This window comes from Sciurus carolinensis, chromosome 3 (assembly GCF_902686445.1).
Source record: "Sciurus carolinensis chromosome 3, mSciCar1.2, whole genome shotgun sequence".
NCBI lineage: Eukaryota > Metazoa > Chordata > Mammalia > Rodentia > Sciuridae > Sciurus > Sciurus carolinensis.
Window position 1 is genome coordinate 182,174,932 of NC_062215.1, and position 13,129 is coordinate 182,188,060.

The window sequence follows — 13,129 nt, forward strand, 5'->3', positions numbered from 1 at the left end:
GGATCCAGGCACGTTTGTTCCAGGAAATCCGGAGCCTCTTTTCCAACCCAGATCCCTGACTCCTCGCTCTCGCCTTCCTTGCTGACCCAGCGTCTCCTGGGTGACATGGCCTCGGCGTGCAGGAAGATGCTCCCGCTTCACCGCGAGGCCGGTGCTGGCTGGGCTTCCGTGGAAGTCTTCTGCAAGCTCTGCTTCCTCTCTCACCTGGTTGGTGCTTTTCTTGGGAATGAACTCTGGATTTTGTCAAATGCACTTGCAGCATCTGTTGACATGGTTGTGTTTTTTGAGATTTTAATTTTGGTTTTAGTTTGGTATTATTTCTCAAATATTAACTGAAGCTGGGATGCTTGGGATAGCCCACACCTGGTCACGGAGCCCTCCTTCTTGCCGGTTATGGGGAGCTGGTTGGGACTCGGCTGAGAACCGTGCTGTGGGCTGGTGGAGGCAGACGGTGGTCTTGGATCCCGTGTCTTTGGATTTGGTAGCAGGGCAAGCTGGCTTCACGGATGGGCTGGAAACCTTCCCTGCCCTCTGATGTTAAGGGAGCCTTGGTGTAGAAAGGTGTTTTTCTCCTTTTCACATTAGTTAAATTCACCAGTGAAGCTGTCGACTTTGAGTTCTGAGGTAGGAAAGTTTTAGCTACAAATTCAACTTGTTTAATAGACAGGGTCACTAGGGTAGGGGTTTTGGCTTTGAGCGAGCTCTGGTGATCCGCGTCAGGTCCACGGGCGCGAAGCTGTTCCCAGAGCCCTTACCGTCCTGGCCATGTCCACGGAGCCTGCCGTGCTGGCGCCTCGTCCTTCCTGACGCTGGCGCTTAGTGTCATCTCCCTTTTCTCTTCGTGGCTCTTACCCAAGGTCCATCACTTTCATTGATCTACTCTAAGAACGAGCTTTGGGTTTCATGGATTCTCTCTTGACTTTCTGTTTTCCACCCCATTGATTTCCACTGCAATCTTGATTTGCTCCTTTCTTCTGTTTACATTGGGCTAGTTCAGTCGCCTTTTCCCAGCTTTTCCGTGTGACCGTGGGCACAGGTCCGAGCCTCTCTTCCGTCCTCGTTCGGGCGTTCAGCGGCCACAGGCTCTGACGGGCTGCTGTCCTCTGCACTCAGAGCGGTCTGTCTTGTTCCCGGTGTGATTTCTTCTTTAAATCCTGGTTATTTTTCAGTGGGTTGTTGAATTCCGTGTTTCCAGGTAACCTGCTCCCTGTCTCCTGTGCGCCTTGACTTCCAGACCTGCTTGACTCTCTGGCCTTGCTTCATGGCCAGGTCCTGGTCCACCTTGTCCAGAAGAGCAGCCTGGGTGAGTGCCGGCGTCCAGCCTCCTCCTGGCAGGCTTCTCCTCGCTTTGCTTTGATTGGCGGGTGCGGTGCCCGGGTGAAAGCCGCGCCAGCCTGGCGAGGTGCTGGCCACGGGCCACGCTGCTCCATGCCTTCCTCTCTGTCCCGGGGCTCGCCTTCCAGAGAGTCGCGCCCCACGTCCGACCAGCGGAGGGCTGAGGCCGCTCACAGCCCCCAGGAGGGCTGTGCTTCCTGTGGGATCCGTGCTTCTCCTGGAAACACTTCTCTTCTGGATCCTTCTTGCTCTGCGGCTCTCTGGTGTCCCCAGGTTGGGAGGCCTCTGAACAGCAGCTTCTCTTGTCTGGGTTGGGGGTGCTGGGCCGAGGGGCCTGGCCGTGGCTCCTCTGGGGAAGAGCTGTTCTGTGGCAAAGGCCCTGGGGCTCCCGGGCGGCTGTCCTGCTGCCTCAGCTCCCACACACTGCCCCGCCCTGGCCCTACCTTCCCTCTTCTTTCATGTCCCCGTATGGTGACAACAAGCCACCAAGTGACGTCAGAGGAACTGCCCATCGACACGTGGATTCCCAGGCTTCCCGCTGTCCAGAGCTGTGCTTCCCTGGTGTCTGTCGGTGTCCAGGACACTCTCTGGACAGGAGCGTCCAGGAGCTTTTGGCCTGGGTGCTGAGGATGGGACAGCAGCCCACGATCGAGGGGCCTGCAGTCTGGGGGCTGCGGGGGCACCCAGCCCTCCCTGAATATCTGCCTGGCAAGCCAGGCGTCCCCACTGACTGGAGGGGCAAGGGCTGCAGGGCCACCTGCCTCGGCTGACTCCTGCCCAGAGGAGATGAGACAGGAGGCCTTCCAGTCTCACCCGGCATCCATGGGCACCTCCCACCCAGTGCCGGCAAGAAGAGGCGGGAAGTGGTGGTGTGTTTGGATTGGTGGCTGCGAGGGGCTTATGAGGAGCTTGGGCTGTTGGCAGGGTCCTTGGAAGTCAGGTGGCCAGGGAGCAGCCATTTCTGTCTGGAGAGGCCCCCAGAGGAGGAGCACCTCCAGGCAAGGATGTGTCCCGGAGGACGCTGGGGGTGGAGCAAACAGGCACCGCCCCGGGGGCTCAGCGCCAGGTGATCTGGTGATGGGGACAGACCTGATTCTAAAGCGAAACTGTAAGGACATCATGATGAAGAGCCAGCACAGGGGAAAGGGTGGCCTTCCCCTCCCCAGGGTCAGCGTCACTTCAGGGACGCTAATGGACCGTGGGTCGCTGTCTGTTGGGTGGTGAATAGCTTTCTCTGGACATGCACACGTCCCCGTGCCAGGCCTTCAGGGCCAGACAGGTGCCTGCAGAGTCATTCCCCTTATACATGGAGGCTTTCTGGACTCTGGAGGAATGTAGCTACGTCACTTAAAGGCAAGGCCAATTAACCGCTGTCTGGACCATGACCTGGCAGGCTTAGCCCTTAGAGCGTAGCTCTTAGGGGGACAAACACAAGTCATCTTGAGTCACTCTGCCTGTGGCGAAGGCCACGTCATGATGACACTCGCAGGGTTACTGCCTTTGTTCTGCACCTGTGGACTCCTGATGGTAATTCCCTGTGCATGGTCTTGGGTTACACAGGCCAAGCATTCAAACCCACTGGTGTGATAATGGTTAAGAAATGACGTCAAACTTCCTATAAAAGTCCTGTGACTCCAGCTCAGGACCCGGAGCTTCAGAGCAGCAGCTCCTCTGTGTCCGCAGGAGAAGGTAAACCTGCGTTCTCCAGCCCCCAGGTGCTCGGTCTCTTGCTGGGTGTGATTTCCCCATAACACCAGGATTATCTTAACAGGGCCAGGTGGTCATTCCAGGAGGCCACAGCGCTTCAGACCAGCCTGTGCCTTCAAACTTCTCACCAGCCTTGTTCTCATCAGAGCTTTTGGGAGAAGACTCGTGGTCAGGGAGTGTGGGTGAAGAGCTCCGTGTGGCCCTGGAGCCAGACCCGCCACCGCCACCAGAGGGAGCCAGGCAGCGCCCTTCAGCACAGGGCCAGCCCAGGGAGTATGAGGAGCAAGGCAGGCAGGACAGTCCTGTTTGTCTCTCCTTCGCTTGGCGGCCCACAGGCAGACAGGGCTTAGGGTGGGGCTCTAGGATGAGAATCCTGTCATGACCCATCTTCTCAATAATTTGCAGAATTATTGTCCAGGTTTGAACCAGGACACATGATGATTCCCATGCAGGTGAGCGTGGAGGCTGAAGCGCCTTTCCTGTGGTCTCTGTGCTGCATGAATGAGCCCCAGCCTGCAGGGGCACTCCAGGGTGTGGAACAGGAGGGCCAGGTGTGCAGAAGCGGGTGTTACCAGAGACAGGAGCTTGGACTCCACGAGGGTAGAAACAAACCCAAGCCAGTGAGCACGGACACTTGGGTGCAGCTTTAACTGGGGCTTCAGCTGAGGGGGCGGCGCTGATCAAAGGGAGACAGGCCGCTCCCAAAGAGATGCAGGTTCCTATCGATTCTCTGTGGCAGGCTGAAGTCTAGCCATTGTCCAGTGGCCAGGGGCACAGTTCCAAAAGATGTTTCTTCACGCACAAGATTCCACCACTGGTGGTCATGGCCAAATTATCTCGGAGCTGGTGGTTGACCGTCATCATCCTGGGCAGACAGCCTGGCCTTCTGGCTCAGTCTTGCCGCAACGGTAGGACTGAGGGCTTCAGGTGCTTGGGCTGCGGCAGCCACAGAAGAGCTCAAGGCTGGCGTGGAGGAAAAGGCAGCAGCTCCCGCAGGCCGTCAGCAGAGTCTGACCAAGGCGGAGGCAGCACGGGAGGCAGGCGCAGCACCAAGGCGGAGGCCCTCCAGGACCTCAGCACTCAGGCCCAAGACAGCCAGCGCTTCAGCAAAAGCTGCCTGAGTCCCTGGAGTCACCTGGGTGACCGTCATCCTCACGACCCACATGCACGAACAATGCTAGGGGAGACTCGTTGGGAGACTAATAACAGCATGCGGCTGTGTGGCCTCAAAGCTGTGGCGCCCAGGCTGAGTGAGAGCAGGCGAGGCCGGGATTGCGGGTTCCCCTCAGGCGGGATTCCACGTCCTGTGCAAACGTTCTGCCTGTCTCCACCAGGGTCTCGCAGAGGCTGCTGGAGGAACACATCAGGAAGGGGAGAAGGTGCCATGGCAGAGGCGGAGGCTGGCTGCAGCCAGGGGCTGGTTCCCGCCTGTCCACAGCAGTGAGTGGTCCCTGGCTGTCAGCGGCACCAGGCAGGAGCTGGCCGGAAGCAGATGCACACACCTGAAACAGGAGCGGAGGGTCAGCCTGACCTTCAGTGCGTCTGCTGCCCTGGAGGGGCTGGGCTCCTGGGTGCTCCCTCTCAGGTCTGGCAGGAGCGGCCACCCGGATGAAGGGACAGACCCCTCCTGCTGTGGGCGCCTTGAGCCACTCCTGCCCAGGAAGCTTCTCCGTGCCCCTCCTGCCCAGCCTGGGGCTGCAGCTGCTGAGGGTCTGGTGGGAGCCCAGACAGACTTGTGAAAAGCTGTTTCTACTAGTGAGAACCACACAAAAACAGGATCCATAACGTATCGACTGATAAAAATCCCATTGCAGACAGATGCACACGGATTCTCTCTTCTCCGTGCGCTCTCGTTTTCCTCCTGTCCAGTGAACCAAGTATCTCCTACTCAGAATGCACCCCACGGGCCCCCAGACCTGGGCTGCAGCCCTCCCTCCCAGGACCCCCTCCTGGGTCCTGGAACGGCCCGGCGGTCCTGCCTTGGCGCCGTGCCTCTGTGTGATGCCTCTGCACTGCAGGGCGACTCACCTGAAGGGAAGGTGATCTGGTGCCCGGATCGCCCCAGAGGACTCAGGTTCTGCCCAGCTCTGCCGCTTGCCTCCCTCTCCCTCTAGGCTGGTCAGGGACAGCAGGCTGGCCTGTGCTCGGACCTCGGACGCAGAGTTGCTGCAGGATTAGAAGTGGCGCTGCTGACTTTGGTGTTGTTTGCTACACAGCAACAGATAACGAACACACACCTCCCCTCTCCCTTCCTCTGTGTCCTTATGCCTCCTCTTCAGAGAAGGCCATTTACCCGTCTTGGTTTCCCTCATCCATCCTCCTTGGCCACCCTCTGCCTGGCCGTGGACCCCCTTTTCTCTCCTGAAACTACCTTTCAAAATTCCTGAGCGCACCTGCACCCAGACATGCCGCTAGCCCTCTGTTCTCTCTGGAGGTTGGGGGATCCCCAGAGGCAGGAGCCCCGTGACTTGCAGGCTGCTGTTCTCTCCGACGCTGCACCTAATTTGTTTCCTGGGGAGAACGGAAAACTGAATGGCTCATTCCCCCACCGACCAGGTGACCGGAAGTCTGAAGCCAGGTGTCGGGGTTTGGGCTCCCTCCCGGCTCCGGGTGGCTCCAGGAGCCTCGGGTGACCCTGGCTGTGCAGCCCCTCGTTTCCCCAGGGCGCTCACACCCCTGCCTCCCACCTGACACGCCAGCTCCCGATTTCCCTCTTCTTGCCAGGACACAGCTCCCCGTTGGGGCCTCCTTCTCCCAGGGACTCAATGGCAGTGACCGTTTTCCAAAGGGCATACTCCCAGGTTCCAGGCAGATGTGAATCTTGGGGACACTCTTCAGCCCAGTGCAGTGCCCAGGAGGTGACAGGCAGGCACCTGGACTTCTGCAGTCACCCTCTGCCACCCACCCCAGTGAGAACCCCCTGTCCTTGGAGGGAGCCCCCCCGCAGGCTCACACGTGCCTGACACTCAAAACTGCAGCTTCCCAGCCCAGCTCCAGGATCTCCGCTCCCACACACCCTGGCCCCACGAGGCCAGGGTGGCCTCCCTCCCGGGCCCAGCCTGTTCCCCCAGAAAGCGCTGGTCACAGCTTCGAGCCCTTAGTCCCCGTCTCCGGTGCCCCCGCCTGCACTGCCTGGTGACTCCTTCTGTGAGTGGAGCTGATGGGACCTGAAAGCTCCCCAGGCAGAGGGGGCCATCAGGGCCAGGGACGCCAGGCCACAGTCCACTCCTCTGCCGGTCACCCTGTGACCCGGGGACGCCAGCCCCACAGTCCACTCCTCTGCTGGTCACCCCTGTGACCCGGGGACGCCGGCCCCACAGTCCACTCCTCTGCCGGTCACCCTGTGACCCGGGGACGCCAGCCCCACAGTCCACTCCTCTGCCGGTCACCCCTGTGACCCGGGGACGCCGGCCCCACGGTCCACTCCTCTGCCGGTCACCCCTGTGACCCGGGGACGCCGGCCCCACGGTCCACTCCTCTGCCGGTCACCCCTGTGACCTGGGGCAGGCGTCTCCTCCCTGAGCCTCGGTGTTGGATCTGTCACATGGACGTCACCAGACGCCCCTGCAGCTGCCTGCCCTCTGACTGAGGGTCTCTGGAGGTGCTCGGGAGACGGCCTGAAGCACCTGCCACCTGGAGGCCCCACCTTCGGAGTCCCGAGCCTCACCAGGTGCCGCAGGATGTCCAGGGACCGTGCCCCTACTCCACGTGACCAAGTGCCTGCTCTCTGCCCAGGTCTCGCTGGGGTGGCAGGGAGCCCCAGACCTCCCCAGGGGTGGGCTTCATGGAGGGAAGGGCCTGGCTAGGGCCTGTGGGCCCAGCAACCCAGCAGGAGCCAGGCCACACTCTGAGGTGGAGAGCTGCTCTCCCCACTGGGTCCGCCGGCTGGTCCACCTGCTGGGTCCACCTGCTAGGTCCACCTGCTGGGTCCACCCAGGAACAAGGCAGTGCTACACCATCTCACGTGGCTTTCCTGCCTGCAGAGTCAACAGGGGCTGAGTGGAAGCACCCTTGGCTAGGCCCCCAGCAGGACCGGGGGCCTCCTCGAGTGGCCTTGGAGGGAGAGCGGGTGGCCTGTGCAGTGGCCCTGGGGTGCTGGTGAGTTTCTCCCTGTCAGCCCCAGCACAGCCTGGTTGCCAAGCTCCTGTCCTGGAATGTCCTGGAATATGATCAAGCCTCGCCCCCAGGCCCCATGACGCCACCTTCTGGGCTGAGCTCTTATGAAATGGAAAAGAACCAAAGAGTCACCATTTTGTTCCAACCTGACTCCACCATATTCTTGCTTGTAGTGTTTCCTCCCAGCCTCCCGAAGCTGTGTCTGTGTGGACAGTACAGTAGGACCTTCCCGTGACCCTGACTATGGCCCTGATGTATAACCAAACGACTCTGAAATGTGTCATCAAAACAATTCTCTCATGTAATCAAAATATCTGTCTCAACAGGGTCTTTCTGACCTACAGGTGCCTCAGTTGTTCTTGTGGCTTTGCCTTTATAAACTCTGTGCTTCCAGAGCTCAGGTGCGGGCGTCTCTGTGCTCCAGCCTGCCCGCAGCCGCTTGCCCGGGTCTCAGTAACGACCTCTCTCCCTCTCACTCTGGCTCAGTATGCGTGGTGGTTTGTAACTCTCGTGCACTCCGTGATGCTTAAATCTGAGCGATGTCACCATCTCCAGCTCCTGCAGCACAGAGGGCAGGGAGTGGGGTGGGGAGGGGGTTTCTGGGCAAATGCTGGAAAAATGTGGGTTTTCCCTCCTCCTGACCTCAGCAGGGATCAAAGGTCCCCGAGGGCTGCACGTGAGGTCTTGGCTGGGGACCAAAGAACCTGTGTGGGGCTGCATCTTAAGCCCACGGGCTGGCGGGAGATGTCACTAGCTGTCCATCCTTCTGCCCAACAGCCGCCACAGCAGCCCCCTCCCTGCCTGGCCAACTTTGTCACTCGTCCTCTGCCTTGACCTCCAAGGACAGCCCTGGACACGTTATGCTCTGGGCCCCAGAGGTGGACCTAGAGGAAGATGCAGATGCAGAGGCCACCCAGCTAAGGGGGCAGGTGGGGTTCGAATGGAGGGCTGGTCGTGGTGTTGCTGGGAAGCGGGAAGGGGAATTGGGGACAGGTCAGGGTCGAAGGACAGGAGCCAGTGACCCTGAGCGGGGCGGCCTGGGACACGCACAGTCGTCCCTGCATCAGGGCCTGCTGGCGGGCCGTGGCTGCTGTGCACCTGGTGCTGTCAGAAGTCTGAGCACCTCTCCCCAAGACTCCGGTCCTGCCGAGCGCTCTTCAGAACGAGCCGGCAGGAGCTCCCCGGCACAAGCGCCTGATTAAAAGAAAACAGCCTCTCACACCTTCTGCCCTCCCACAGAGAGGAGCGCGGGCCCTGGACATCTCGGCTCTAGAACTTTCCAGGCCACCCATCATGGAGCCCCGTAAGTGGGACCCCTCAGCAGACTCCAGGACACAAGGTGGGGCGGGCGTCAGGCGAGGAAGTGGTGAGGTGCCGAGGGGCCTTGAGTGGTCCTGTCCAGGCCCTCAGAGCAGAGCCAACTGGTCCCATGATCCAGTCCTGGGCCCACTGTGTGCTGATCATCCCCACGTCCAACCATGTGCCCACTGCATGCTGACCAGCCCCACTGCCCAGCCCTGTGCCCACTACCTGCTGCCACCTTCCTTCTGTGCTCAGGACCTGAACTTGCTTCTGCTGACCCAGAGAAGCACGGAGGTCACAACTGAAGCAGAGCGGAGCTCACCATGGTCTGGTGCTGCAGTGGTGTACGTCCACTCCGGCAAGTCCAGGGGCACAGGCTGCCGGTAAAGGCAAGACCGAGGGCGTCACGAGAGGCGTTGGAAGCCTGACCCTCAGCACGGTGACCAAGGCCCAGGTGCCGTCAGCCCGAGGCCGCACAGATGCGCTGGGCAGGCGTCCTTGCAGAGTTGCTCCTCGTCTGGGGCTCTGCCCGTCTTCTGGGACGGTCACTCAAGCAGTGTGCACAGAGCCCTTCCTCCAGAACCTCCCACTCTACTTACTTTTCTGTTGGAGTTGACACGAGTGACTCCATGTTATTATTTTCATACTTCCAACCAGGAGACCTGACAGAGAGATGGCCGTCACCTCCAAGACTGAGTTTCAAGGACTCCACCGCCTCCTTAGCTCCTTGGTGTGTCAATGCCGGTCAGGAGAGAGACCCATGCGGCCAGAAGCTGAGGGGCACTCCTGCCCACAGCCACACTGGACCTCCGCCTGGTGGCGACTTCAGGTAAGATCACAGCCCCCTCAGGAGAGCCCCTGATCCCCAGGTGCCCACGGAGCCGTGTCCAGATTCCTGACCCACAGAGACAGTGTGGTGGTAAGTACGGGCGGTCCTAAGCCACTGTTTGGGACAACATATGATGGATAGGCAGGTCCTGAGACCTGGGGACAGGCAGGCATCAGTAGCCCGGGGGAGGTGGCCGCCATGTAGGGGAGCTGCCTGGGAGGCTTCGAGTCCACAGCTTGAGCAGGACCCCTCAGAAGCACCCTGGCCTCTGAGCCCAGGCAGGCTGCCCTGCTCCGCGGCCCCTCCTTCAGACAGCCCGCACTGACCCTCTTGGCACAACTGACCCCAGCTCCCGCTGCCCACAGTCACAGCAGCAGGCCCTGGACTGCGGCAGGCGTGCAGCCTGCCAGAGGAAAGCAGCACTTTACCAGGCAGAGAGGGAGGCTGGGGGCAGGCGGCAGGAAAGAGCCCGAGGGGGTCGGTGCAGGAGCTGGGGACCTGTGGAGGATGACCTGGCCCCTCGGGTTCCAAGGCCCACGGCCCTCTGGCTGTGGCCTGGAAGGAAGCTGGGGCAGGAGGGGCCCAGGCACCTCTTAGTCGGCAGCCTTGAGAGGGGCTTCACCCCCAGCCTCCTGACTCACCACGCAGGTCAGAGTGGGCAGGGGAAGGGGGCCCTCTTCTTCGTCAGCCATCCAGTCTGACCGCCATGTGCCTTGCCCCCATGTTCTGGGGTGCAGCGGATGGCCCTGGCCCTGCCTCAGGCCTCCCATGCTGCCCGCCACGCTCCGCGGGAGGAGTGGCCTGAGACTGCAGTGCTGAGGAGCCCCCACCCGACTCCCAAGGCCACGGTGATTCCCTAGGACCCCAGGAGAGATCTGCAGGACGGGGAGAAGGCACAGAGCAACCTCGAGATGCCAGTGCGTCTTGGAGGTACAGAGCCATCCAGAACGAACGGAGCCTCTGCCCTTCTCTAGAGCATCCCTGGCCGCTTAACGAACCTCCCGTTAGCCCAGCAACCTCAGGACGGGCGTCCACGCAACGGCACAGCAAGCGCGGCTCCTCCTAAGACCGCTTCCATCTTCAGCAAGGAAGGAGCCGGGGCCCCCTCAGGTCCTGCAGCTCCCCAGTGCAGCGACCAGATCAGAACAGCCCCACGGGACAGGCCCGCAGACTGGCCCGTGGGCCCAGGAAAGCACTCCTGATGTGGAAGGTGCTGGATCAATGCCGGGGAGATCAGTCAACAAACGGCACTGCAATAAATGGTGCTGAGAATCCTGCGTAACAACCTGGCACGAAATTTGAAATTAGGTTTCTCACCTCACAGGAATTTTCAGGAAGAACAAAAAACACCAAAGTAATAGTCAGCCCCAGGGCTGAGGGAGTAGGTCACCGTCCCTGCCGCCCCTGCCCCGGCCCAGCACTGGTCCAGAAGAGGGGCAGGGGCGGGAGGGAGGCCAGCGATGCCCAGACAGGTGCGAGGGGGCTTCCGGACAGACGTACTTCCAACGCGCGGGCTGCAGGCGAAGGCCTGGGCGGCTCCTGGAGATCCCACGCTGAACAGAGAAGCTGCTCTCCAGCCAGACACTCACGTCCACAGGACTTCCGGGCAGAGCCGTGTGCCCGACGTGTTTCCACGTGACACGTGAGGGCACTGCCCGTGGCTGTGGTAGGACTGGCCCCTGCCTCACGGGCTACCCGCCAGCCACACGGCTCAGCCCTCACACCCATGCGGCCCAGGGGAAGCTTCTCCGGGGTGTGGAGCTGGCTCGGGCCTTGCTCTGCAAGGACGCCTGCCCAGCACATCTGTGAGGCCTCGGGCTGACGGCACCTGGGCCTTGGTCACCGTGCTGAGGGCCAGGCTTCCAACGCCTCTCATGACGCCCCGGTCTTGCCTTTACCAGCAGCCTGTGCCCCTGGACTTGCCGGAGTGGACGTACACCACTGCAGCACCAGACCACGGCGAGCTCCGCTCTGCTTCACTTGTGACCTCCGTGCTTCTCTGGGTCAGCAGAAGCAAGTCCAGGTCAGGCCTGTGGCTTGCTCACCCATCACGTGCTCTGACCCAGGCCGTGGGGCGGTGGGTGGCTTGGGAGCAGGCAGGGGGTGTTGGGTGTTGGTGGCACTGAGACACCCTCAGGAGTTCACACTCAGGCAGCCCCTGCTGGCCGCAGCGTCCTTGTTCCTACCACACCTGTGCATGTGGGCTGGGACTGAGCAGGTGCTGGTCTTCCTGGGTCACAGTGGGGACTCTGGCTAGCAGAGCAGCCCCCCAGGGTCCTGCGCCCTCTCCTTCCTGTTCCAGGCCTGTGCTGGGCACCTGGGGAGCAAAGAACGCACCTGAGCGGAGGCCCTGGCTTCGGCTGGAGCTGCCCCTCGGCCGCTGCACTCTGGCGACAACTGGACTTTCAAACGTTGTTTCTCAGACGTTCTTTCTGCCCCTAGTGAAGACCGCGCATTGCAAGGACACTTTCTGAGACTCCGACCAGCAGGTGCAAGGTCACTGCGTCTCGTCCGTCACCCCACCTGGCCCGCCAAGTCCAGGGGTCTTGTGGCATCCCGGCTGGCTCTGGCCCCCTGCGCAGGTCACCAAGGGGTTCTGGTGGGTGGAATTCCTGGGTGGCCACCCCGGGCGCCTGAGCCTCTGCACACTCACACTCACTTGCTTCTTCAGCCCACACGGCCGAACACCAGCTTTGCACTGCAACAGGGGCACCTCCAGACTGGGCGCAGGTGGTCCTCAGAGCCGGGGACAGGACAGGAGCGGCGGTCCAGCCGGGAATCACAGCACCAGGGGCCGTGGATGGACAGACAGGCTGGGGGTCAGGGAAGGCTTTCCAAGGGGGAGACGACCCAGCAGGAGTGAAGCCGAGGAGCAGGAGAAAGGGGTGCAGAAGGTGGTCCCCGCGGAGCCAGGAGCACAGCACTGTTGCTCCCTGGCCAGCGGCAGCTGCCACACCAGGCCTGCTTCTCCTCCTGGCCTCGGACCCAGCCTGTGGTCCTGGCCCCGGAGGCCAGCAGCCCGAGCAGGTGTCCTCTGCCTGTCCTGCCTGCTGCAGGGCCTGCAGCGGTGCCGCGGCCGCTCACCTCTCCCTTCTTCCTCTCCCAGTCTTGCCCAGTGAGGGTCGAGTGGTGTGGGCAGCGCTTCCCACAGGCGATGTGCAGGGAGGGCGCCCTACTGGTGCCTTGGTTCTGCTGCCCTTCGCATCTGTGCGGTGCCAGCCAGCTGCCAGCCCCTCGGCGCCTCCTGCTGGAACCAGGCTCCCTGTCACACGGGCACACGTGGGTGCCTGTGCTCTGCACCGTGCGGTGGCCTCTTGAGTGGACGGTTGTCACCGCGTGTGTGCAGCCTGCCTCAGAGGGAGCCGGGTGTGTTTCTTGAATGGAAACTATTTTAAAAGAGAAGCTGTAGACAAGGAACTAGTCTGGGACAAAATGGTCTTAGTGTTATTTATTGTTGCAAATGACAAGCTCTGTGGCATTCACGTCACATAACATCACATAATTAGTACATACAAGCCTCCCAGACTGCCCAGGTTAGGGCTGGGACACACCAGGGCTCCTCTCAAAAGCCCTGTCCCCTGCTGGCCATCTCTGTCATGGCCACCCTCTGTGTGGTGGGCGCTCCGTCCCCGACCAGGGCAAAGGCTCGCTGGCACGTGGTCCTGCACCTCCCTCCTCAGCCTTGGCACGTGTGGGAGGGGCACTGGCTGGAGCACGTGGCTGGGCTGTGGGTTCTCACTGTGGCACTGCATCACTGGACACCCCGCATGCCAGAGGTGGACATCATTCTGGTCTGATTCCCATTTTGGAGATGGCCGCAGCAGCCTCCAGCGCTCACGC

General features: G+C 61.3%; 1 protein-coding gene and 1 long non-coding RNA gene across 3 annotated transcripts; both read left to right on the forward strand.

The window, feature by feature from the left end:
* Nucleotides 1–7,337: 7,337 nt before the first annotated feature.
* Nucleotides 7,338–8,518, forward strand: LOC124980806 (uncharacterized). Its single transcript, XR_007107874.1, has 3 exons — nt 7,338–7,459; nt 7,936–8,087; nt 8,398–8,518. It is a non-coding gene; the product is annotated as an uncharacterized LOC124980806 (long non-coding RNA).
* A 241-nt stretch (nt 8,519–8,759) lies between these two features.
* LOC124980860 (uncharacterized) lies at nt 8,760–12,638 on the forward strand. Of its 2 annotated transcripts, XM_047546850.1 has the most exons (5): nt 8,760–8,804; nt 9,118–9,289; nt 10,264–11,312; nt 11,732–11,871; nt 11,961–12,638. In XM_047546850.1, exons 3-5 carry the CDS (start codon nt 11,164–11,166, stop codon nt 12,605–12,607), a joined length of 936 nt encoding a protein of 311 aa, XP_047402806.1. In that variant the 5' UTR covers nt 8,760–8,804; nt 9,118–9,289; nt 10,264–11,163; the 3' UTR covers nt 12,608–12,638. The 2 variants fall into 2 exon arrangements, with proteins under 2 accessions (XP_047402806.1, XP_047402807.1); XM_047546851.1 differs by lacking the exons at nt 8,760–8,804; nt 9,118–9,289 and having other exon boundaries at nt 10,158–11,312; nt 11,737–11,871.
* Nucleotides 12,639–13,129: the final 491 nt, after the last annotated feature.